General features: G+C 50.6%; 6 protein-coding genes across 6 annotated transcripts; 3 read left to right on the top strand and 3 right to left on the bottom strand.

Moving 5' to 3' along the window:
* Window positions 1-384: 384 nt before the first annotated feature.
* BCR38DRAFT_197525 (uncharacterized protein) lies at window positions 385-1,425 on the bottom strand. The gene is made up of 4 exons (XM_040854069.1): window positions 912-1,425; window positions 780-878; window positions 654-746; window positions 385-601 (listed from the first exon to the last, which is right to left on the bottom strand). The coding sequence occupies exons 1-3, from the start codon at window positions 1,362-1,364 to the stop codon at window positions 690-692; spliced, it is 609 nt and encodes a 202-aa protein (XP_040716593.1). The 5' UTR covers window positions 1,365-1,425; the 3' UTR covers window positions 385-601; window positions 654-689.
* Window positions 1,426-2,178: 753 nt separating this feature from the next.
* Window positions 2,179-3,080, top strand: BCR38DRAFT_484861 (uncharacterized protein; the record flags this gene model as incomplete). Its single annotated transcript, XM_040863800.1, has 2 exons — window positions 2,179-2,791; window positions 2,872-3,080. 2 exons carry the CDS (start codon window positions 2,179-2,181, stop codon window positions 3,078-3,080), a joined length of 822 nt encoding a protein of 273 aa, XP_040716592.1.
* Window positions 3,081-4,205: 1,125 nt separating this feature from the next.
* On the top strand, window positions 4,206-5,048 carry BCR38DRAFT_457594 (uncharacterized protein; the record flags this gene model as incomplete). Its single annotated transcript, XM_040862059.1, has 1 exon — window positions 4,206-5,048. The coding sequence occupies one exon, from the start codon at window positions 4,206-4,208 to the stop codon at window positions 5,046-5,048; it is 843 nt and encodes a 280-aa protein (XP_040716591.1).
* Window positions 5,049-5,413: 365 nt separating this feature from the next.
* On the bottom strand, window positions 5,414-6,388 carry BCR38DRAFT_409133 (uncharacterized protein; the record flags this gene model as incomplete). Its single annotated transcript, XM_040858344.1, has 4 exons — window positions 5,414-5,551; window positions 5,671-5,733; window positions 5,969-6,212; window positions 6,288-6,388. The coding sequence occupies 4 exons, from the start codon at window positions 6,386-6,388 to the stop codon at window positions 5,414-5,416; spliced, it is 546 nt and encodes a 181-aa protein (XP_040716590.1).
* An 870-nt stretch (window positions 6,389-7,258) lies between these two features.
* On the top strand, window positions 7,259-11,089 carry BCR38DRAFT_432793 (uncharacterized protein). The gene has a single exon (XM_040860207.1). The coding sequence runs from the start codon at window positions 7,460-7,462 to the stop codon at window positions 10,961-10,963; it is 3,504 nt and encodes a 1,167-aa protein (XP_040716589.1). The 5' UTR covers window positions 7,259-7,459; the 3' UTR covers window positions 10,964-11,089.
* Window positions 11,090-15,995: 4,906 nt separating this feature from the next.
* Window positions 15,996-22,843, bottom strand: BCR38DRAFT_432775 (uncharacterized protein). The gene is made up of 7 exons (XM_040860206.1): window positions 21,167-22,843; window positions 20,673-21,081; window positions 20,296-20,613; window positions 19,280-20,208; window positions 16,733-19,224; window positions 16,229-16,686; window positions 15,996-16,168 (listed from the first exon to the last, which is right to left on the bottom strand). Exons 1-7 carry the CDS (start codon window positions 22,570-22,572, stop codon window positions 16,103-16,105), a joined length of 6,078 nt encoding a protein of 2,025 aa, XP_040716588.1. The 5' UTR covers window positions 22,573-22,843; the 3' UTR covers window positions 15,996-16,102.
* Between the last annotated feature and the right edge of the window lie 226 nt (window positions 22,844-23,069).

The following is a 23,069-nucleotide window of genomic DNA, read 5'->3' as shown; positions in this document are numbered from 1 at the left end:
TGAGATATTTGTCTCATACCCGCCGGATACTCGCCGAGATCCTTGCGTCATACGTCTTAGGTACACATATAACTTGGCCACTAAGAGGCCGCCGGCGAATATACGGTAAATAGACCGAATACTTTCCGACATACTATAGAAATTGGACTGATATGTACTCTGTCCAAGTCTGTGATTTGCATTCCGTACTAAACATCGGCACTTTTATCGGGTAAATCGGCTACAAAACATCCATTAACAACTCACAGACGAATGCCCTTCGGGCGTTTTCTATTACCAACGCAAAGCGTCATCCTTTCCCAAGTATAAGCCTGCCTTTTTTACGAAGACATGACTTGCAAGAAGCTGATCGGGATGAGGCGGCAATCCATCTTAATAGAGGCAAATCCAAAATTAACCACAGTTAAAGTGTTTAAATCGATTCTTAGGTAATGAATGTATATATGGAAATATTTCATTCTCCTGATTCCTTCTGTCCTGACTTCATCTACAGCGATGGTCATCCGTCTTATCTGCCTCAGAGACGTCGGCCCTGGCAATAGACCGCTTGGGGTTGAATGAAAGTTTGAGTTGGGAGACGAATGTGAATTTTCAGATCTGACTGTAAGAAATTAGTCTCCTGTGTAACTATACAAGACAGGGTGGTGTAATACTTTGTGCTCCTGTGCCAAGGGCTCTGCCTCCTTGCGCTAGATACCTGTGAAGGGCTCTGCCACCTCGCGCTTGATACCTGTGAAGGGCTCTGCCTCCTCGCGCTTGATACCGGTAAAGGGCTCTGCCTCCTCCCGCTTGATACCTGTGAAGGGCTCTGCCTCCTCGCGCTTGATACCGGTAAAGGGCTCTGCCTCCTCCCGCTTGATACCTGTGAAGGGCTCTGCCTCCTCGCGCTTGATACCGGTAAAGGGCTCTGCCTCCTCCCGCTTGATACCTGTGAAGGGCTCTGCCTCCTCGCGCTTGATACCGGTAAAGGGCTCTGCCTCCTCGCGCTTGATAGTGGTGAAGGGCTCTGCCTCCTCGCGCTTGATACCGGTAAAGGGCTCTGCCTCCTCGCGCTTGATACCGGTAAAGGGCTCTGCCTCCTCGCGCTTGATAGTGGTGAAGGGCTCTGCCTCCTTAGTAGCAACTGGCGCAGCTAGCGTATTTGCGATCAAGAATATGCCCACAAGGGCAGCCAGGGACGTCTGCATGATGGGAGAAGTAAGTGTGTTGCTTTTGTGTAGTGTATAAAGGCTGCAATGTTCTGAATCGCAACCGAAATCAAAGTAGAGAGTTTGAGAGATGCAGTGCCATCTATAAACTTTCAAAGAGACTATATTCGTCTTTGGCGAGATGAGGTTGGGCGATTGACATGTTCCACTCATCATGTGCCTCTCGGATAGCTCGGATGGCTCCCCCTATGGTTTCGAGCAGGTGGTGTAGAGCTTGCTTTCTGCATTCCTGAAGGATTCAACCTTTCACATATCAGCTGACTGCATACTGATGACTTGTTAGTTCCTGACTGGTGTTCGCCTGCTGTTGTGGAAGGTGATTAGCGTACTATTCAACTGGCAACCCACATACTTGCATACGATGATGCCTTATACCACGTAAGCTTTCGTTTGAGCCCGCTTTGGCAGACGCAGTTACAGTGCCGCCAAGCAAGCAAGAGTCTACGGCTACTGCGGTATAATCCGCCATCTTCTATATGATTGGCCCGATGTAGGTTTCAAAATCACATCTCTTGCATTGGTGCCACAACACTTACTCCCCGCACTTTGCCATCGGCAGATCCCTTCCTATCACGACTGGAATTATGAGTCTTATGAGTCTCGAGAGTGGCGAGAACCCTTCCAAGCCTTTACATGCTACTCCACCCCTCTCATATCTGCTCAGATGACAGGGCCAATCGGGTTTGTTACGCTGTATGTGATCTGTTATAGATGAGCTGATGCATATGCATTGTGTCTGATTTGGCTCGGAATCCAGTGGGAAAGTTGGAAATTCACCAAATTCTTTGACCCCTCAACGCCGGCAGGATCCTTCAAGCCGATATACAAAATAAAGGTGTTAGCTATTTCTTACAGGATAGTCCTACTTACTCATACTGTCCTCAACATCTTCTCTCATATTTTCTCCCATCCTTAACATCTCCTCCAAGTTACCAAGTCAAAGTGGTCACTTCGCAGACACTCCCACAAGATGACGGGTAGAGCAGAGTACTCGCCTGTGGATCGGATATCTTTTAGTGCGGATGAAACAGCCCAGTCGTTGCTGTCTCAGGACGAGAAAGGCTATGTGTCTGAAGGAAGACGACCCACGCATAGGCGCTACAACCTCGCCTTGAAAGCAATTCTTCTGCTATTTGTGTTAATTTTGCATGCAGCTCTGGTAGTCTTTCTTGCAAGTTGGCTTGCGCCTACCTTCTTCGGCTCTCCCGGCAACACGAAAGCCGATGGCGTAAGCAAGCCGGGCATTAAAGGAGGACACAACGGCGACACATGCCAGTCGGAAGATTCGTACCGACAGTATACCTTTGATGGAGTGGTCCGTGATGATTACAAGAACCCGCATGCTGAGTTCTTACACACAGATCCTTGCGGACAGAGCGCTGCTGAGGCAAGAGCGCGAGGTTGTCGTTACGGCATGTTGTACGGTGCATGGTTACCCGAAGCGTGCTACGACGAAGAAACAGAGGAGAACTTTAGGAAGTACACAGACTGGAAATTTTGGCTTCAACCGAATCGCACAGAAGAGCGTAGTTGGGATGAGGTGGCTAAAGGGGAGTACGACTATGTACTTGTTGAGTGGGAATGTAAGTATTCTCAACTTTGTGATGCTCTTTGGCTCGGAAGCTTGCTATACATATTGTAAGCACTGGCTCACATTTCGCAGATCACCAGCGTCATTGCGCCGAAATGAACCGGAGACTTTTCACAGCCATGGCTAGAAGAGGCCTGCATTCAATCGATTCGTATTTGTCGCAATGGAAGCACACGGATCACTGCGCTCATTCTGCCATGGAGCAACGGCCAACTCACGAGCTAAACGCCATTCTTTGGCGCAAATTCCCCGACTGTGGGGTGGTTCGCTGGAAGAACTGAGCCGTAATCTACAGTTCTAATGTGGCTGTGTGCCTGCAAGTTTGCGCCGTCTCTTCACGGAGCAAGTCATTTTGTTGACTGACACACCTGCATTTAAAATGGTCACACAGTCCGACTATCTTCAACGCAATATACATTCAACAGGGCTGTTTACATGGTTATCGCGGGCGGATGTGTAGGAAGAACGTTGTATCAGCCGTATGCAATTGAAAGATTAGGTCTCTACGGCCAGTGCGACATCCAATACTTCTTGGTCACACGATTCAAGCGCACAAGAATGATGATTGCACCTGGAAGCCATCGAGACGTTCTCCGTCTGCGTGATGTGCTAATGTCTGTATCCCTGAGTACTCCACGCTCGCTCAAAGCTACTTTAGGTTAGGGAATAAATGCCGTTACGGCTATACCCTTGATCTGTCACTACTCCACGTGATCAAATGGAATTTTGTCAAGCTGCTACCGTTACTTAGACCCGCGAATGCTGGCTGTGGCATATGGACTAACTTGGTTTTCACAGCCTGTCTACGGCGAATTAAGTAACATGCACTTCATTACACGCTCTTGTTAATCTAATTCACGATGTTTTGGCCGCAATCTCACCTGATAGGCGGCTTTTTGTTCGAAATGTAAAAGCCCCTGACGCTGGAGTAGGGAGTGCGAAGTACTACAGTAACATGTTTTTTTCCACTGCAGTTGTCTAAAGATGTGACGGCAAGGATAAGGGACCCCCGCTTGTGGCCGGCTGGCTTGATATTGCACGGGCCGCAGAATTGAGGAATCACAGAGGACGAAAAAGAACAGGCCCTTGGAGTCTGACATATCACGAGGTTGGTTGGCACGTCTATCCCTACTTAATTCATCTTCTTTCATTAGCTACAGCCGCTGCGCCACACGGAGGATGCATGGAAGCGAGGAAGCGAGGAATCGAGTGATACTGACCCTCCGATCATATGGTTCTCACATGACGCTCATAGGGAGCTGGATTGAATATTCTCAACTCATCTAGCTCCCTCGGAGAGCTTGCCTGTCTTGCAAACCTTGCATTGACTACAAATTCTCGTTAAGCCTTTTCTATCGCCTGAAAAGACTCTAATTCAGTGAGATCCTAAGCCTAGTCATTGGAAGATGGCGATCGAATCCGGTCTTCCGTCTCGCTATGAGATCCGCACACTTGGCCCAGAGCACTCAGACTGGGCCAACGCAATCGTAATGCACAGCACCTCATTCGCGTCACCAGTCTGGTCGAAAATCTACTCCGAGGGCAAGACGGGAATGTGCTATAGCATGTTCAAGGTGGGCGCACACTTGATCAACCACCAGATCGAGTCCGGCCTGTCTCTCGGCATCTTCGACAAGGAGTACAAGTTCAAGCGCCCTGAGTCGGTGGCAACGGGTGGTAAGCTGTACTGGAACTTGAACGACGAGAGCGCGGATGAGGTCGCGCTGCTAGAGCAGATGGATTTCCCGCTGGTATCTGTGGCCATGGCCTACGACAGCTCCAACCCGCTCGACATGGCTCGAATCACGCCGTTGGTTGAGATCATGCCGCTGCTCGGCGTACGAAACAGGATTCTTCAAGAGCGTGATACGCGAGATCCGAAAAGCTGGCAAGCTACAGGCCCTGGTCAGGTGCTCTTCCGCAACGCCACAGCGACAAAAGCGGGCGAAGAAGGCCGCGGACTCATGAAGCTGCTTGCGCAGTACATGATGCGGAAGTCGGCGGCGGAGGGGTTCCGCGGCATTCAGATCCAGTGTCTCCATGATGCCGTTAATCATGTGTGGAGTCAGCCGCCGGAGCCGTTCAAGGGAGAGGTCGTGGCCAAGTTCAACTGTGCTTCGGACGAGGATGAGGAAGTCAGGCGCAGCTTTCAAGGGTCAAATCAGGATATCACGAAGGTTTACGTAACACTGAAGTTGTTGGACCAAATTGACCGTCAAAAGACGAGGGACCCACTCGTTGTAGAATGAGGTATTTTTGATAGTTATAAGGTCTGACAGACGTCATGATGGATAGCTTACCTGCCAAGGTATGCCATATGGTGCATGGCCATAAACATTGACTATAAGTGTCTTATATATCTACAATAGGAATTGAACTCAAATCTACAGTCTTCGGATATAGCTCTAGAGATGTTATTTTTGTCCAAACCCGGTAGCAGTAGCCTCTAAATGCCGTCACCATGATTTAAAATGTTAACATCCAAATTCAGTTTATTCCTAATCCATGACTTGATGTAGTATGATTCTCCACAGCTTCAATCGAAGACCAAGAACATTACACAGCCGTATATCAAGATATACCAAAAAAACACTATTCTAATTTTTAATCTATTTCAGAGTTCAACGTAACTAGGCTCTTGTCCCGGCAAGTACATTGAAACTTGGACTTCCAGGCCTCCAACATCGGGATACACGCATTTGTCGCGTTGATTCTCTTCTCCAATGTCGCAACCAAATAATGGCACATCCACCTCATACAAAGGTTATAGATATACTCAAACAAACGAACGAGAACTGATTCATATCTACCTGCGCCCAGTAGACTTCTAATAGAGGAATGCCATATGACTCGTCGGCGGTTGAAACACACGGAAAAACTAAACTTGGGTTTCTCAAGATCCGGAAAAAGTAAAGCGTCCCAATCTTCCTGGTTCTGTTACATTTCTAGGCCATCCCCGGGCCATAGTAGCGGAGACTCAGCTTCTGTCACTGTCTGCGGCGCGGAATACTGCAGGGGAGTTGAAACCCCGTCTCCGCTGCACGTCAGTAGCTCTCCCAGCGACGCGGACGCGAAGTCCCCGGAAACGACTTGTGTTTCAGAGTACCCTTCGAGACGCAGTCTCTGCAAGAGTATCATTCTCCAATTAGCCAAAGAAAGAAGGACTAACAAAATAAGGATTGGAGTATGGCGTCGCGCTTTCAAAGCATCCCAGAAAGCCCGTCTTGTTCAATGAGGCCGAGTCTGCGAACATCTGCTGAATGCGTACTCTGGTGAAGGACAAGAACCAGAGGCCATCCTCTCCCAGGAGTTGACAAGCATCAGATGCTAAAATGAGAATCTCCGAAGCAGGCAATGCTCCCGCATAATGAGAGATCTTCGCCTCGGCAAGCGCTATCAACCAACTTGTAGGTCTGTGCGGCGGCATAGATATGTAGGCCGATTTCGAGTCAAATGTCTCGCTGCATCTAGCGACGAGTCTCACGTACCCGTGTGGAGATAGTGGATGAGCACATGGCCTGCTTCGTCCGGTATGTGCCTTAGACGTATTTCGTGAGAGCTGCGGCGAATGTACTCGAGTTCTGCGCATAGTAGATCGTGCGGATCTCTAAACTCGGCCCGCTCTTGAAGTAGACCTTGCAGCTACGGCTTGTATAAGGCAACTTCCGGAGTATTGCTGTGGAAATGGTCGGGTACGTGATATTTCGACGTCTCTGGCGGCGGTGTCGCCCTCAAACCGTTCGTCTCCATATTTAACAACAGTTTGCTGCTAACTAATCCTCAACACTGCTGACGGGTTCCAACACAGCCTTTGAACGCATCTTACCTACTCTCTATTTACTGCTCAATTGCATCACCTTTGCATGTGGCGTGTGAATAAGTGATAGTCACGCATGCTGGACTTGGGTACTTTTACTCTAAGCGCCTGCCGGACGCAACCACAGCTTTCCCCGTTGTGATTGTAACGTTGAAGCGCAGCGGTTTCTTCAGCTTCCTGCACAGTTCCGGCAAGACCATGGAAGTTAGCAAGCGAGGCGGTTAGCCTGAATTAACCCTTGCCGTGCAGCGTGACTTGCACGCAGTGACTTGCAGCCTGATGAACTGTGTCTGCCGCCGAGACAAAATTAGTGGCTGACTGCTCCCCACCTCGTTGCAGCATACACACAGCCTGCTGGCCCAAATGACTGCACTCTGTCTAGACGCAAGACCAGGCATTTCTAGAGGCCCATGACAATCTTATCTACTATATTAAGCAGCGTTGTCATGACAGTTTGTATCATCACGCCACCTCGATGCATCGTACTTGCAATTTCCTGTATACGCCATCCGCGTAAACCAGCTGGGCATTTAAGGGATGTCGCTGCAGGACTGGGTAGCAAAGGGTTATAGTAGAGCCCTCAATAACATGATCTATTAGCAGGATTGGTAATCAAGCATCCTGTTGAACCAAATTGACCGTCAAAAGACGAGGGACCCACTCGCTGTAGAATGAGACATTTTTGGTAGTTATAAGGTCTGACACATCCCTTAAGAAAGAAAAGGTCCGAAATTCAAACTAAGTAGACAATGCCATAATGCCCACCCATATCAACGTTTGTTGCCATCCCTACCAGTGCAAGACACTCACACATACACACCCTCTTTCTGTTGCCGAACTACAATGGCCACTCTCGACTCTCTAAAGCGGGCCCTTAGGCAGAAAGCCACGGCAAAGGCATCGTCTCCAGAGCAGCCGTTGTCTAACACACAGTACAGTGCTGGCTTCGATACTTTAGTGCGGGACTTAGGATGGATGACGTACCAAGACTTCATTCTTCCTCAACTATCTCGTCTGCTTGCCCCTATATTCAACTCGCGTATCCATATCTCGGTGCTAGAAATCGGACCTGGCCCGAAGAGCGTACTCGGATACTTGCCCAACGGTCTGAGACGGAAGGTCAGCCGATACGCTGCTTTCGAGCCAAACGGCTTGTTTGCTACTAGGTTGGAAGAATGGCTTTGCTCTACTTTGGAGACCAAATTACCGCTGCCCTGTCTGAAAAGCCCGCCCGACATTCATCGAACCCCCTTCGTTCTGGACAGCTTCGTAGGGAGCGGTAGCGGTACCGGTACGAGTGATAGCGACGAAAAGTTCGACGTCATCCTATTCTGCCACAGCATGTACGGCATGAAGCCCAAACATAAGTTTATCGAACGGGCACTGGAAATGCTTGTTGAGCGGCCAGAAGGGGGAATGGTGGTGGTTTTCCATCACGACGGGACGCTCTACCTCGACGGCTTGGTGTGCCATCAAACGGCCTCTTTCCCTACCGGGGTCGTTCGCGTGGCAGATACCGATGAGGTGCTGGACTGTTTTGCTCCTTTCATTGCGGGGTTTGTGATGCAGAATGTAGATGTGGACAAGGCTATCCGAGTCGACTGGCGCAAGGTGTGCCGCGCCCTGGGCCGTCGTGAGGAAGCCTATCCCCAAGACAATCTTTTATTCGGCTCGCCCAACGTCGTGGCGACCTTTACTCGGCATTCGACAACGTTGCCGGAGCTGACGGCGCAGTTGCCAGTGGTGAATGGGGAGACGACAGTCAAAAATCGGGAGGCACGCCTCCACCGTCCCGCCTCGGTCATCAGACCGACAGAGATTCGACACGTCCAGCAGTGCGTTCAATGGGTTACAAAGCACGGTTTCGGCCTAACGGTCGTCGGTGGGGGTCACAGCGGTCATTGTCTCTGGCCTAACGTCGTCTCGGTTGACATGGGCGCCTTTGACCAAATACATATTCTCACGGCTGGAGGGGATGCAGGAGACCCCGGTTCCGACCCAGGTTGCGTGGTCGTTGCCGAGGCCGGCTGCAATACAGGGGACATTATCCGTCAGACCATGGCGAGGGGTGTGACAGTGCCTCTGGGCGCCCGCCCAAGCGTAGGGGCCGGGCTGTGGCTACAAGGCGGCATCGGGCACCTGGTGAGGCTGCACGGGCTCGCGTGCGACGCCGTCATCGGTGCCGTAGTGGTCAGCGTCGACTCTGGCCAAGTCCTCTGCGTTGGTCGGGTACCACGCCAACACCGGCCGGCCGGTGCCGTGCGTCCGGAAAACGAAACCGATCTGCTATGGGCGTTGAAAGGCGCCGGGACTAACTTTGGCATCGTGATCAGCGTTACTTTCGCGGCTTACCCGGCTCCGACCTTCTTGACTCGAAACTGGGTTATCCCTTTGCGCGACAACCTCGAGGCGCGGCTCAGGCTCGGGGACTTTGATCAATTCGTCGCCGCTAAGCTCCCCCGGAACTGTTCTGCAGACGCATATCTGTACTGGCACATCGGCCAGCTGCATCTTGGCGTGACAACGTTCGAATCTTCCACATCTGGGCTCACCTCTGCGGCACCCACACCCATCCCCTCGCCCATAGTTACAATTTTAGGACCAGAGGATAATTTCAAGCTCGTGGACAGCGTCGGTCTGTTCGAGACCGAGATGTACATGACCGGGATGCACGGCGGGCACGGCGGCGGCAAGAACTCCTCGTTCAAGCGTTGTTTATTCCTAAAGGGCATCAGAGCAGTGAACGTCGTAGACATTATGGTGGCGGCCGTCGAGAGTCGTCCCTCCCCACTCTGTTACCTCCATCTGCTGCAAGGTGGCGGAGCGGTCGGCGACGTGGCGGACGATGCCACTGCTTTCGGCTGTCGAGATTGGGATTTTGCCTGCGTGATCACGGGTGTTTGGCCCCGTGAACAAGATGGAACCGAAGCCGCCCGAGCTGCCGAGCAGTGGGTTTACAACGTCGCCGGGGACTTGTTGCCCCTGAGCAGCGGAGCTTACGGCGCCGACCTTGGGCCGGACCCTAGAGACGCCGCGCTGGCGGGCAAGGCTTTCGGACCGAACCGGCCACGCCTGGCCCGTCTCAAACGCAGCTTGGACCCACGCAATGTGCTAGCTTACGCCTGCCCGCTCCCGAAAGCGCTGATGAAACAGAAGCTCATCATCCTTGTTACGGGCGACAGCTGCGCCGGCAAGGACTACTGCGCCGACATCTGGGCCTCTGTGTTCATCGAATACGCCAACAAAAGCCTCACGGCGGATGTCGTCAGCATTAGCGATGAGATCAAGCGAACATACGCCGCGGCTACTGGTGCCGACTTGAGCCGCCTGCTTTGCGACCGTGCCTACAAGGAGCAACACCGGCCAGCGTTGACAACATTTTTCCAGGGCCGGGTCCGGCAACGACCTTGGCTTCCACAGGAACATTTTTTGAATGTGGTGTACGGTGCTGTAGATGCTGACGTGCTGCTAATCACCGGGATGAGAGACGAGGCGCCGGTCGCAGCCTTATGGCATCTAGTGCCAGATAGCAGACTGCTTGAGGTTCGCGTCAAGGCTGGCGAAGAGACGCGACAGATTCGACGAGGTTGTCACAGCGGCGGTGCCGATGGTGACGACAACAAGGACGACAATGACAGCAATAACGACAAGTCGGGTTTGACGGCCGTGGACTACCGCCCGAGCCTAATCTTCGACAACGACACGGCCGGAGACGAGGCGGCAACGCGGTTTGCCGAACAACATTTGCTTCCCTTCTTCCATGAGGACCTGCAACGACTGGCCAACATGGTGCGCTCGGTACCCGACTTTCCACGCCCGGGCATCGAGTTCCGCCACGTGCTTGGCATCTCCCAGCAGCCGGGTGGGCTGGCCCTGTGCACGTCTCTGCTGCAAACCCACTTCACCGGTGACTGGGCTAAAGTCGATGCGGTGGCGTGTTGCGAGGCCGGTGGCCTTGTCTTTGCGTCGGCGTTAGCCTTGCGGGTCAATGTGCCCTTAATGCTAATCCGCGAAGCCGGCAAGCTCCCCCCACCCACCGTCTCCACCATCAAGTCCCCGTCGCACATCTCGTCTTCAGCACCCAACGAGCCGAGAGAGAAGAGGATCGAGATGGACCGAGACGTGGTCCCCAGGGGCGCGTCAGTGGTGGTGGTGGACGATGTGCTTGCTACGGGGGAGACGTTTTGTGCGGTTCTGCAGCTGTTAGGTGAAGCTGGCATCAATGCCGAGCATGTCAGCGCTATCGCTGTGGCCGAGTTCCCTGTTCATCGTGGCCGGGCACTGTTGCGCCAACGTGGCTTTGGCGGAGTTAATATTCAAAGCCTTTTGGCTTTTGGTGGTGCTTAGAAAACGAGGTGTAGGGTAGGTGGGAAGGTACGGCCAAGTGTAGGGCTACAAAACCCCGCCTCAAACCAGAAGTAACCATCATAGAAGAAAGAAAAAAAACATCTTTTTTGGCCTTCATATAAATCTAGGGTGTTGGAATTTTGGGTTTGTGGGACACCGTCACCGCCTGCTTCGTCATTTTATGGCGATTACATCTCGAATTTAACCGGGCACGGCACGAATGACACATCCTCCTTTGAGACGGGCCCAGAATTGGGCATAGGCACACCCTGATTCAATTGCATTCGACATGCCTCACTGTGGAAGGAGGGGGGGGTGGTCTATAGTATGTGCATATTAAAGATGCTGCGTGAACCTGCGAAGTCATGCGAACTGCTTCACTCATAAGAACTTTGGAACGTGACAACAGATGTCTTGTACTCGATCCTGTTTCAAGACTTTACAAGCGCCCTTAAAATTGGTAGACCTGCCAATCGAACTCTTTGACAAGGCCTTTAAGACCTTAAATTACCTACGAAATCGGACTGCCTATGGTCTTTTGACAGAAACAAAGAAGATCACAGCAGAGGAGTCATAGACAAAATAAAAATCAGAGGGCGAGCATCTGTATCTTTGGGTCTAAGCGCTATATATGTCAACCCGAAGTCGTTCCTACGGCCTACCTATATCGCTGTTTGTTTATATTATACATTTCAACGCTGTACGAGGAGCTAGCGGAGCAGCATCCACTACTTTTAGTAGTCGGGTTCGCGGACGACACGAACCTGCTAAGCGTCGGCACCGATCCAGACACGACCTGCCGCCGGTTGGAGAGCGCATGGGCTACGTGTCAGCGGTGGGCAGTGAGGCACGGGATGGAGTTCGCTCCTGACAAGAGTGAGCTAATGCACTTTACTAGGGCCCGAGAGCCCTTGCCGCAAAGTATTCGCCTTGGGGACGCCACAGTGTCGCCGGTAGTCTCAGCCAGGTTCCTAGGAGTCTGGTTCGACCGCAAACTGACGTGGCACGCCCATGTTGAGCGTGTTAAAACAAAAATGGCAACTCAAAAGCTAGCCCTGACAAAGCTAGTCAATATGTCGTGGGGCTGCGATCTTATACGGGCGAGGCTGTTATATACGGTGGTTATCCGTAGCGCAATCGCCTTCGGGGCGACTGCGTGGCATACTATAAGTGAGGAACCGGCAGGGCCAGCTAAGAGCCTGATGGGGATACAGAACGAGTGCCTCCGGGTAGTCTGTGGTGCCCACAAAGCGACGCCGGTTCGCCACCTGGAAGCAGAAGCAGCAATCCCGCCACTAGACCTCTATCTTAGTGCCCGGGCTGCTAAGTTTGAAGAACGGCTACGGCTTAGCGGGAAGAGAAATCTGCTTCGCAGCGCGAGCGCTAAAGCGTCACATATACTCCGGCAGGATAGGCCGGCGAAGAGGAAGCAGGCGTCGCAGCTACTCCGACCGGCAGGGTACACTATGGAGAAGGAGGCCCGGGGCTCCGAGTGGATGAGTGAGGAAAAGGAGGTCCCGGCTGCCCTCCTCGACCACTGGAGGAAGAGATGGCTCACCGGAGCAGAGCATCACGATCGCCAGCGACGCGCTATCGCTGAGGAACCGGAGGGCCCTTCGATGCAGATACCGAAAGGGGGCAAGTATTTCGGCCTGAACCGACTGGAGGCGTCTACGCTGTGCCAGATCAGGACGGAAAAAATAGGACTAGCAGCCTTCTTATTCAAGACAGGGGCTTTTGGCGTGTACTCGCCGCTATGCCGCTGTGGCGATGCCCCTGAGACGGCAGAGCACGTAATCCTCTTTTGCGGGCTGTTGGAAGGACCGAGGGAACGATTACGGGCCGCCATCGCACCACGGCCACTATACTCTCGCAGAGACCTCGCAACGGCAACAGGAGAACCAGTAGTTAGTGGGACTATTGTAAGATGGCTGCTAGGGACGGGTCGGACAGCTTCAAGGCCCAGATAGCATCGATCTTCTCAGGGGGGACTTTGTTGGTAGGTTGAGAACCAACGTAGTATGGTAGTGAACGCAACGCAGTCGCCAATAGGGCGAACCGACGACGCAGCGTATGTATTTAGTCCAGCCATTAGGGCACGGTTTGACATACGGGAGTACTAGTAGAGGTACCGGGGGCTTCGAGCCTACGGCGTATTTAATAATAATAATAATATATCGCTGTTAAGACTATAATAATATACATGGTCGCGGAGGCTAATTATACAAGGTTGTTGTAGAGAAACTCTCCGTAGCGATACTAGTACGATATATTGACTTAGGGATAACGTACCCCACAAGCAAGTTGGCCACTTTTTCTTGGCACCGTACGAACAACCTTTTAATTAACATCTTTACACATACCAAGATGGGATCGAATTGGAAAGAAAGCGACATGACTCTAGCGTGTCAGGCGCTTCAATCGAAACCCGAATTAAGCATCCGACGCTCTGCCCAACTCTACAATGTCCCTCGTACAACTCTAGCTAACCGAAAACGCAGACTACTATCTCGACGCGATACTCGACAATCTAGTCATAAGCTTACGGAATCAGAAGAGTTAGCGGTCGTATAATACATACTTGACCTAGATTCGCGATCATTTCCTCCCCGGCTCCATGGTGTTGAAGCTATGGCTAACCGACTGCTCCGTGACCGTGGCGCTGGACGCGTCGGTGTCAACTGGGCCTCGAACTTCGTACGATGACAACCAGACCTTCGGACGCGTTTTAATCGAAGAATCGACTACCAACGAGCCTATTGCGAAGATCCTGACGCGTATCGCGCGTGGTTTACGCTTGTACGAAATACAATTGCGAAATATGGTATCCAAGAGGCGGATATCTATAACTTCGACGAGACAGGGTTCGCGATGGGCTTAATCTCATCCGAGATGGTAGTTACAAGTGCCGAACGACGCGGAAGGCCTCGTACAGTCCAAAAAGGCAATCGAGAATGGGCTACAGTAATCCAGGGTATTAATTCTTCCGGCTGGACTATCCCGCCGTATATTGTTGTCGCGGGTCAAAACCACCTCTTATCCTGGTACGAGAATAGCCCATTCCCGTCCGATTGGGTAATCGCTGTAACCAAAAACGGTTGGACAACAAATGAGCGAGGCGTAGACTGGATTCAGCACTTTGATCGCTATACGAAGGATCGTTAGGAAGGGTGTTTATCGTCTTCTTATCCTCGACGGGCATGAGAGCCACCACTCGACTGACTTCGAGCTATATTGCAAAGAGCATACTATTATTACACTTAGTATGCCTACTCATTCGTCACATAAGCTCCAGTGTCAGGTTACGGCCTGGACCGAAGGCGATAGTACAGAGTGAAGGGGAGAAATAGGCGTGTTCCCCTGGTGGTCACTTGATGATGGCAGGTAGGGGTGTCCACAGTAGTTCATTGATCTCTGCCCTCTCTATCTTCCTCCGTCTCGACTCCTTACTTATAGCCAGCCGAGGTTCTCTGTTGGATTCTGGATGTTTGCTTCCGCATGTCTGTGTTCCTCCGACTTCGGCCAATATCTTGGATAGCGGCTCCTTATCTGCAACCAAGCGATTCCCTATCCGCTGCAAACGGCTTCAACAGCTCTCATTCGCCACAAACGACTTCCTTCCTGGTGGAAGCCGGCCCGCCTCGGATGACACTTGTGGCTCTGACACTATGTCTCTATGAATATATAGGCTACAGGTATTAAAATAAAGTCATTTCGAAGCTTATAACCCGTAGATTAATATTTTGTATACGAGACGCGGGATTTAATAATAGCGCGGAGCCTATGCTCTAGAGTGTCGTATGGCTTCTTAATCAGCGCTGCCGGTACTGCCTTCCACGCTAACTGCAGCGCAGCTTTAAATTTCTCAATATCCAGCTAGTTTTTTTAGGATAAAGAGTTCAGTGCATTCCCTAGATAGATACCTCTTTAACCAGGCCCATACGTGCTCTATAGGGTTGAGATCTGGGGAATGCGCTGGCCAGTCTATTAGAGAAATAGCGTGCCGGCCGAACCACTCCATAGCTTGCGCCGAGAGGTGTATCTTCGCATCATCTTGCTGAAAATGCTGCCAATCCTTACAAAATGGGAGTAAGCCCTCCCTCAAGGCCTTAAGATAACTCCAGGTATTGTAGCCCTTCTGTCTCTTACCCTCCTCCTGGGGGGGTCGCTCCATCACGATCAGGTCGCTCTTCTTCCCTACTCCTCCCTCGACGTAGATCCCACCCCAGACCATAACCGAAATATTCGCTTTTACGTGTGCCTTAAGATTCACGAAGTCCTTATTATACTTCTCGCTCGGAAATCGGAAGACCCAGGCGGTCGGGGATGACGTAGAATTCTGTATAGAGGACTCGTCGAAGATTACCTGTGGACTAGATTAGCGGGGGAACCCTCGATACGCCGGAGGCTATACCGTCATCAATTCCTCCAGATTTTCGAGCCAATAAGTTGCAAATGCAAGGCGATCAGCTGCTAATTCTTTGGTGAGTGGTATGCGCTTAAGCGCACGCCATTTCTTCATATTAACGGCGCGTAGGTACCTCCGAAGGGTACTCTTCGAAACCTTGCCACTCATAGATTGCATAAGCTCCTTATAAGTCCAATTTCGATTACGCTTGCATAATTGAACGAGGAAACGCTTACCCCGACGTGAAAATCTAGGGCGACGACCGCTTTGAGCTAGCGAATCGAAGCTATGGCGAGATTTCCAGGACACCAGGGATTTCGTGACGGTCGGTCGGTGTACGTTAAAGAGGCTAGCCACGGTAGTCTGCGGGATACCGCACATAACTGCCGTTACCATGGCCGCCCGTTGGACTTGAGTATACTCACAGCCAGGCCGATGATCATCCATTACTTGCTGCGCAAATTCGGTGAGATTCGGCCTCATTTTGATATAATTGTGGTGGTTAAAATGTTAGAGGGTGTAGGTGCGAAGTGCGCGAATTTTCGCGTTGGCGTAAAGTGTCCCCAGAGTTATGGAGCCTGACTGTACTTGTTCAAGGGTAGTAGAGTCCTACAAAGAATAGAGATCAACAGTTCTACTATATTTTCTTCTGTAATTAATCTATGAGCTATGTTACAAACTCAAATATTCAGTGTACCGATGCGTTCTAGTGATACTCGTTGGTATCAGAACTAAAACTCGCTCCAGTCTTCAATGTACCGACACGCCTTCCACAGCTGAGCCCCGGTTTCATTAATCTAGGATGAATTAGTACTGAAGAAAAAGAGATGAAATGTATCCAGGAATATTCAACCCACGTTACTCTCTGAGAAGGGCTCGAAATGGTTTCCTGGTATCGGCAGGGTTTCGGCATGGCCACCGACCAATGCTTCCCAAGCGACGATAGCGGCATCTCGAGTATCCTGGTTGCTGAGCCAGTCATAGCGAACCCCGCAAAGTTTTTCAGTATCGAAGATATCCTGGCTTCTCAACATGACTGTCTTCAGTTTGGGTTTATTTGTTTTTGAAAGGGGCACTGCCTTGTAATTTCCTAGCATAGATGCGTTAAATTGGAATTCTTCCTTCAATGCGGTATGGCTGTTCAGCGCAAGAGTTTGACCGCTCGGCTTTAAAATATTGGCAATGACTTCGTTGGGTAGAGGCTTGTGGTCATCTGGATTTGGAGAGTCAATCAATACGAGGCCCTTTACCTCAAACCCCTCGGCCATGAGCTGTTGAGCCGCCTCGAAAGCGACGACGCCGCCGAAAGACCAACCTTAACTCATCAGCTTCGTCTAATGTAAAGCGGGACGCAGACTTACCACCCACTATTAGGGGAGAAAAACTCGATTTAGTAAGAAGTGAGACGTAGGACTTGGCCATCTGATTGATGCTGCAATGAGGTCGCTTGTCACTCCCAAAATGCGGGTCGGAGAAGGCGTATGTACTGCGGTCGTGGTCGCGCAAACGCGCATACATGCTGACCTGCCCACTACCGTCATGAAATAGGCAGAGCGGTGCTTCCGTCCCCTGTGAAATATGCAGCGTGACTGGACTCTTCTGCACACTATCAGACGGTGAATAATATGAAGGAATAAGAGTAGGCTGACGTGAATCTTGCTGGCTAGTGGACACGGGAGGCCCAGTAAGCGCAGCAATCTCCATCGAGGATTGCAAAATGGATGATAACTTGTTCTCCAAAGACTCGAGAGTTTCGCACTCTGACAACGCATGATGGTCCAGCCCAGCCTGACCAGGAAATGTGCATGTCACTTTGGAGATAATCTCAATTTGCACGAGAGAATCAATACCAAGTTCATCCAATGACTTTGTGTAGTCCATATCTTGCTCGGAGAAACCGCCAACATCCATGACGATACCCTTCAGTGCTTGACTGACGTCATGAAGAAGACTACCTGGAGCCTCGATGAGAGAATTCATGTCATCGCCAGTTATCGGAGGAGTGATCAAACCAGTCACTAGCTGCGGTTTCGCTTGCTCCAAAGGATCTTCCCGAGGTTCGAGGGCAATGGACTTGAGCGACAACATGTGCTGGAAAGCAGACAGCCGAAGCCTCTTGAACTCCATGCCACGGACAACGGCGACTACTTTACCAGAAGAATCCAAGGCTGTTGCGTCCGCTAAAATGATACCTTTGATTTCGAGCAAGCTGCAGTAGACTGTGAAGGAACCCGTGTAATCGATATCACGATATGATATCTCGATTGACTCAACGCGGGCGCAAATGCCTACTTCGTCCGACCTTACGGCAAGATTTGCGATAAATCCTGCAGCATGCAGAAGTGTGTCTGTGAAGACAGGGTGTGCGAGGTACTCGGTCTGAGAACTAGAAGGTAGTTTGAATTCGCCAATACCTTCGAGATTGGAATCGGCCACATTCAAATACACCAAAGTTTGATACTCCAGGGAATACCTAACCACACGTGTAAAGATAGCCTCATAGAGAACTTTAGTTCGGAAAGTATTGATGTGATTTCTCCCGGCTCCAGAGAAGTAATGACTCTGCCTTGCCACAATTGCTGCGTCCTTCATCCAGTGTGACGGCGTTGTCCAGAAGTTTTGTATAGCGACGCGACCCGTACAGTGTAAAGTCTCCTTTTGGTCTTGAGCCGAGCATGACGTGATCTTGAAGTCTGCGCTAGAAGTTGAATCATTTCTGGTGATATACACCGTCACAACATCAGTTTTGTGCGATATTACATATATCAATGGACTGGCAAAGTTCATCTCGCTGACAACCAATACTTGCCGCTCGAGAGGTTCAAGAATAGTCTGTGTCGCCTCTATGGCGAGCTCATGGAACACTGACGCCGGGCAAATAGGACTTCCGCCGACATTATGACCAGAGATCAATGGCCCAAGAATTGCTAGTGTAGTTTCAAGCACAAATTCCTCGTCCGAAGAGGCCTGAGTCTTCAGCCACGGTAGCAGACCAAAACCGGTTTTGGTGCGGGGATTCGTCATATTCTGCCCGGGGAGACTGAATACCTGAAGGGGTTCTTGGTATGGGATCATGAAGGATGATCCCTCCAGTAGATGACCTGGTAAGCTTGTCATTTTCGCTGACGTACCAGTAAAGACCTCGCGCCAGTTGACCGGAATTTTGCGCAATGATATCGCGGCGAGTGTCGAACTAATCGAAGCCCACGCGTCTTGGCCCTTTTGCAAGGTATTAAGGTAGGTACAAGATTGTGAATAAATCGAGCTCCGTAGCATCGGTATTGTTGTAGGTTGCGGGCCTATCTCGAGGAATACAGAGTCGTCAAGTAGTTCTCTCGATTGCAAACTCATTAGACCTTCGCTAAAGTGCACTGGCTGCCTCGCGTGAAGCGCGAAGTAGTCGCTGGAAAAGTCGTCCTCTTCAAAGATTCGCCCAAACACATTCGATATGACGGGAATCGTAGGTCGCTTGAACTTGATTGAGCGCCCCAGTTCTTGCAGGGGTTGCAGTATTGGATCCATCGCCGGTGAGTGGAATGCATAAGGAACGTCTAGCAATTTTGACTTGACCTTTCGTCTCTTACATTCCTTCTGGAAGAGACTGATTTGGTCGAGCAGTCCACCAACGACACAGTCACTAATGCCGTTTAGGCATGTGACAGTGAGCTGGGATGTGTTCTGGTTCTCCAGTATCAATTCTTCAGCTTTTTCGGGGGACAAATTGCACGCCAGCATCCCAGACGTGCCAGGAAGACAATTTTCGCTCATGAGTTTCGCTCGAGTTGCCACGACACGCAATGCATCCTCTAATGACAGTGCGCCTGAGATGCATAGAGCAGCGTATTCGCCGAGACTGTTCGGATAAGCTCGTTAGTACATAAAGGCCTCTAAGGAACTGACGTACTTACCTATGACCCATAATATAGTTGGGCAAAATACCCCATGACATGAACATTTTCGCGAGAGCATATTCTAGTGCCATGCATGCACATTGTGAGGCGATAATCAGCTCGGCGCTGTCTAAAGCCATTGCATCGCCCTGATCCCTGCATAATATACTGAGCATGCTTGGGTATCCCAATCCTTGTAAAATGCCTTCGCAAGTCATGACATCCTCTCTGAAAGCAGGGAATGTGTACATAAAATCATTCCCCATACCTTGATACAGACCGCCTTGTCCAGAGAAGACGAAGATAGTGGCTGAAACAGTACGCGCGGGGACGGAGTTGATAGCTTTAACATGTTCCAATTTGGTCCGCAGATCGTTGATAGAGGTGCATACCATGGAAATGCGGTGATCATAGACCTGACGCCGCGCAGTGGCAGTGTAACAGATATCTTTCAAAGACGGCCGACGTTCTGCTTTCTCCAAGAACTGAAGGTATTGATGTACAGCCGCTCGCAAGGTAATTTGTGATTTTGCAGAAGATGCAAAGATAAATGCTGATCGCTCCCGATTCCTGGGCTGAGTAACAGGTGGCTCAACCCACTCTTCTAGGAGGAGAGACGTGTTTGAGCCAGCAGCGCCGAAATTATTTAGCATAGCTCTCCTTGGTGACCTTTGCGAGTGGTTCCATGTTGTGGTCCGCCTTGGTATAACGAAGCTAGAGCTTTCCAAGTCCGTAAAACATGGATTGATGTCCTTGAATCCGACTTGTATTGGGATCTTTTTCTCGCGAAGCATAAGCAACAACTTAGCCAAACCAGCTGCGCCAGACGCGGCTTCACAATGGCCGATATTTCCCTTGATAGAACTGACCACAAGAGGGTTCGCCGCCGTGAAGTGATGTGGGCCGAAGATGGTTCTCAAACTTTCAATTTCGCGTGCATCTCCAGCCTGTCAAGTAAGTGATGAGTTAGCGGTATTCTAGGTATTTAGGTACCAATATATTGGATAAATCAGAGCGAGGAGACGGATAAGTACCTGTGTGCCTGTCCCATGTGCTTCTATGACACCAACGGATCCGGGATCGACATTGGTTTGTTGGAGGAGTCGTTGGAAAAGATCGATTTGGGTTTGACTGTGAGGATGTGTGATAGAGTGCGCATTGCCGCTTTGATTAATCATTATGTTCCTAATGACTCCGTGTATACGATCGTTTTCCGCGATAGCGTCGGATAATCGTTTCAGCACAAAAAGAACACACCCCTCAGCCCGACAGTATCCATCAGCAGCTGCATCGAAGGGCTTGCAGCCTCCTGTTGAACTGAGGAAGTGGCCTCGGGCCAAACCAAGGTACATCTGTTCATTGTCAGCATTTGTGCTCCGATTTTTGAAATTTGCACGGTGGAGATACTGACATCTGGGCTCGAAATCACATTGACGCCGCCCGCTATAGTTGCTGTGCAATCTCCATGTTGTAGGGCTCGGCATGCCTGGTACACGGAGACCATGGAGGATGAGCAGGCGGTATCAGTCACAATGGACGGGCCACTGAGCCTATAAAAGTAAGATATCCTTCCACTATGAAATGCCCTCAATGTTCCTGGAGAGTAGAAGACATCAATATCGTTACGAAGATTGTCTGTGTAATCCCCAGTAGCAAGGCCGATGTAACATCCCATGGAAGCTCTTTGGAAAGACGGCGATGAATCCGCTACATAGCCCGCATCTTCGAAGGCTTCCTGAGCTGCATGCAATAGGATCCGCTGCTGAGGATCCATAGATTTTGCTTCTCGTGGAGAAATATTGAAAAAGGCATTGTCGAAGCTGTAAGATAAGTGAGTCAGTTTTCGCTATAATTACTGGTGATAACCGAAAGAAAGAAGTGAAATCGGAGAACCAAAGGACTCACGAGAAGGGATCCCCCAGGAATGCGCCGTGCCTGGTGGGCATCGAACGCGGCTTATGCGAATCCTCTGAGTAATACTCGGAGACCTTGAACCTGGATTCAGGAATCTCTTGTACGGCATTGAGCCCCTGGGAAAGCGTTTCCCATAGCTCCGAGGTCCCTTTTCCTTTGGGGAGATTTACGCTCATCCCAACAATGGCAATACTATCCCGGTGCTCGTAGGGCAACCGAGATTTATTGTTAGTTTTAAATGACGATAGATCCAGAAGTTGTATTCTAGGATCAAGAGTCTGGAAGTCTGGGAAGAGAGAACCAGAGCTTGGTCCGAACGACAGGAGCTTCACGACTGTTGCGGGCTCCCGTACCAAAAGCCCCCTAACATCTACTGCGATCTGAAGAGATGTGTCGCTCCAGTTCACACAGTATACCAGCAAGTGCCGAACTATCCACTCAAGCAAATTTGAAGCGTCGGCATCTGAAGTATCGAATAACGTGCCGTCCACGGTTGAACGAATGGGTTTTGTAGGCCCAGAACATTTGGGAAAGGAGATGGCCCGCCGCCGCAAATCTTCAAGGACTTCTTTGACAACGTCTTCAAGTTGGTCGCCTCCATGATACCATCCATGTATATGTGCGAACGTTGTTGTAAGATCAGGGACGGCCTGCTTCCTGAACGCACTGAGTTCGACTCCAGGGCCAGAGACAGACACAACACTAGAGCTGGAGATGGCAGATATCTGCAGTCGTCGAAGTGGTTTCTGGGAAAATTGACCCAGCTCCTGCGTCGTAAAGTGTTGTTTTAGTCTCTCTTCGACCTGGCTCGGTGAGAGGCCACGAATCACGAGTGACGATGTCGCTTGCGAAGCCATGTCACCGTCGGTGGCGAGGCTTGTATTGGTGTTGATGTCCCGGAAGAGAGTGCGAAATGCAATCCAAAAGGCAAGGCGGAATACTTCCACTGCGGTAGTGATGAACTCGTCCAAGCTGTGTGAGCGTGCGGCTACTACAGCCGGGAGCAAGCCCGAGGAGAAACCCGCTGTCTCTCGAACATGGTCGAAGAAGTCCTCGAATCGTCCATCGACGCGATGTATTTCTGCCAGGTAATGTAACACTTGGCAGAGATAGATGGTGGTTGCTTGGAGCACTGCATGTGTATGGTATTGTGCGACCGGCTTGAGCAGGTCACGGGGAAGGGGGAAGAGGCCGAGGTCGATTGCAAGTACATCTTGCGATCGTGCGTCTAGACTCGCTATCTCTTGCAAGAAAGCCACATGGCATCTCGATAGAAGGATGCTGCCGGCGCTCGCTGAGTGAGCATCTTCCTCTGCAGCTGCACTCGCGCTGTGCGAGAAAACAGTAGTCGACCCCTGGCCTCCAAACAGCAAATAGTATTTTGTCGAAGCAGACATGATTATTGTTCTGCTTCCAAGTCTTCGGTATACTAGTGGGTTGTCATAAGATTGATGTTCGTATGTGGAGTTCGGATTAGTTCGAACACTAAATTAGGAGTAGTTGAGAGGATGATCGATTCAATGCTGCACGACGCGTTCAGTCGAGAGTTCTGCACTCCTTGTATAGTCAGGTTCGATATCGGCATTGTCTTTGTAAACTATCAGATTTATCGAGCCACTCTGCCATAACGAAAAAATGAGCGCTAGATTAAGTTTGGTTAGCTGTTTGTGTATTATTGTGGAATAATTACAGGACCCTGAAAGAGAATCATGAAGTTAGCTTGTATAGATACAACATAGGTACATATTCTTCTAAGGGAATTTTGAAGCATCTGCAAGCGAATGCTGGTTCTTAGATTAGCAGCCCCGTACACAATGCACTTCTTGCAGGGGTGGATAAAGTGGGACGGTCCGAAGGATGAGAGCAACTTCGTATCTGTAAGACCCGACCCTGC

This window comes from Pseudomassariella vexata (assembly GCF_002105095.1).
Source record: "Pseudomassariella vexata strain CBS 129021 chromosome Unknown BCR38scaffold_6, whole genome shotgun sequence".
Classification (NCBI taxonomy): domain Eukaryota; kingdom Fungi; phylum Ascomycota; class Sordariomycetes; order Amphisphaeriales; family Pseudomassariaceae; genus Pseudomassariella; species Pseudomassariella vexata.
The sequence above is the reverse complement of the archived record's forward strand: the minus strand, read 5'-3'. Positions and strand labels throughout refer to the sequence as shown.

Coding starts and splice junctions, on each gene's coding strand:
- BCR38DRAFT_197525 (XM_040854069.1), bottom strand. CDS start 1,364: ATGATGAGTGGAACATGTCAATCGCCCAACCTCATCTCGCCAAAGACG. Junction 879..911: donor CAGGTATCAAGCGGGAGGAG/GCAGAGCCCTTT, acceptor AAGCGCGAGGAG/GCAGAGCCCTTCACAGGTAT. Junction 747..779: donor CAGGTATCAAGCGGGAGGAG/GCAGAGCCCTTT, acceptor AAGCGCGAGGAG/GCAGAGCCCTTCACAGGTAT.
- BCR38DRAFT_432793 (XM_040860207.1), top strand. CDS start 7,460: ATGGCCACTCTCGACTCTCTAAAGCGGGCCCTTAGGCAGAAAGCCACG.
- BCR38DRAFT_432775 (XM_040860206.1), bottom strand. CDS start 22,572: ATGTCTGCTTCGACAAAATACTATTTGCTGTTTGGAGGCCAGGGGTCG. Junction 20,614..20,672: donor ATGTGATTTCGAGCCCAGAT/GTCAGTATCTCC, acceptor GACAATGAACAG/ATGTACCTTGGTTTGGCCCG. Junction 20,209..20,295: donor CACATGGGACAGGCACACAG/GTACTTATCCGT, acceptor CTTACTTGACAG/GCTGGAGATGCACGCGAAAT.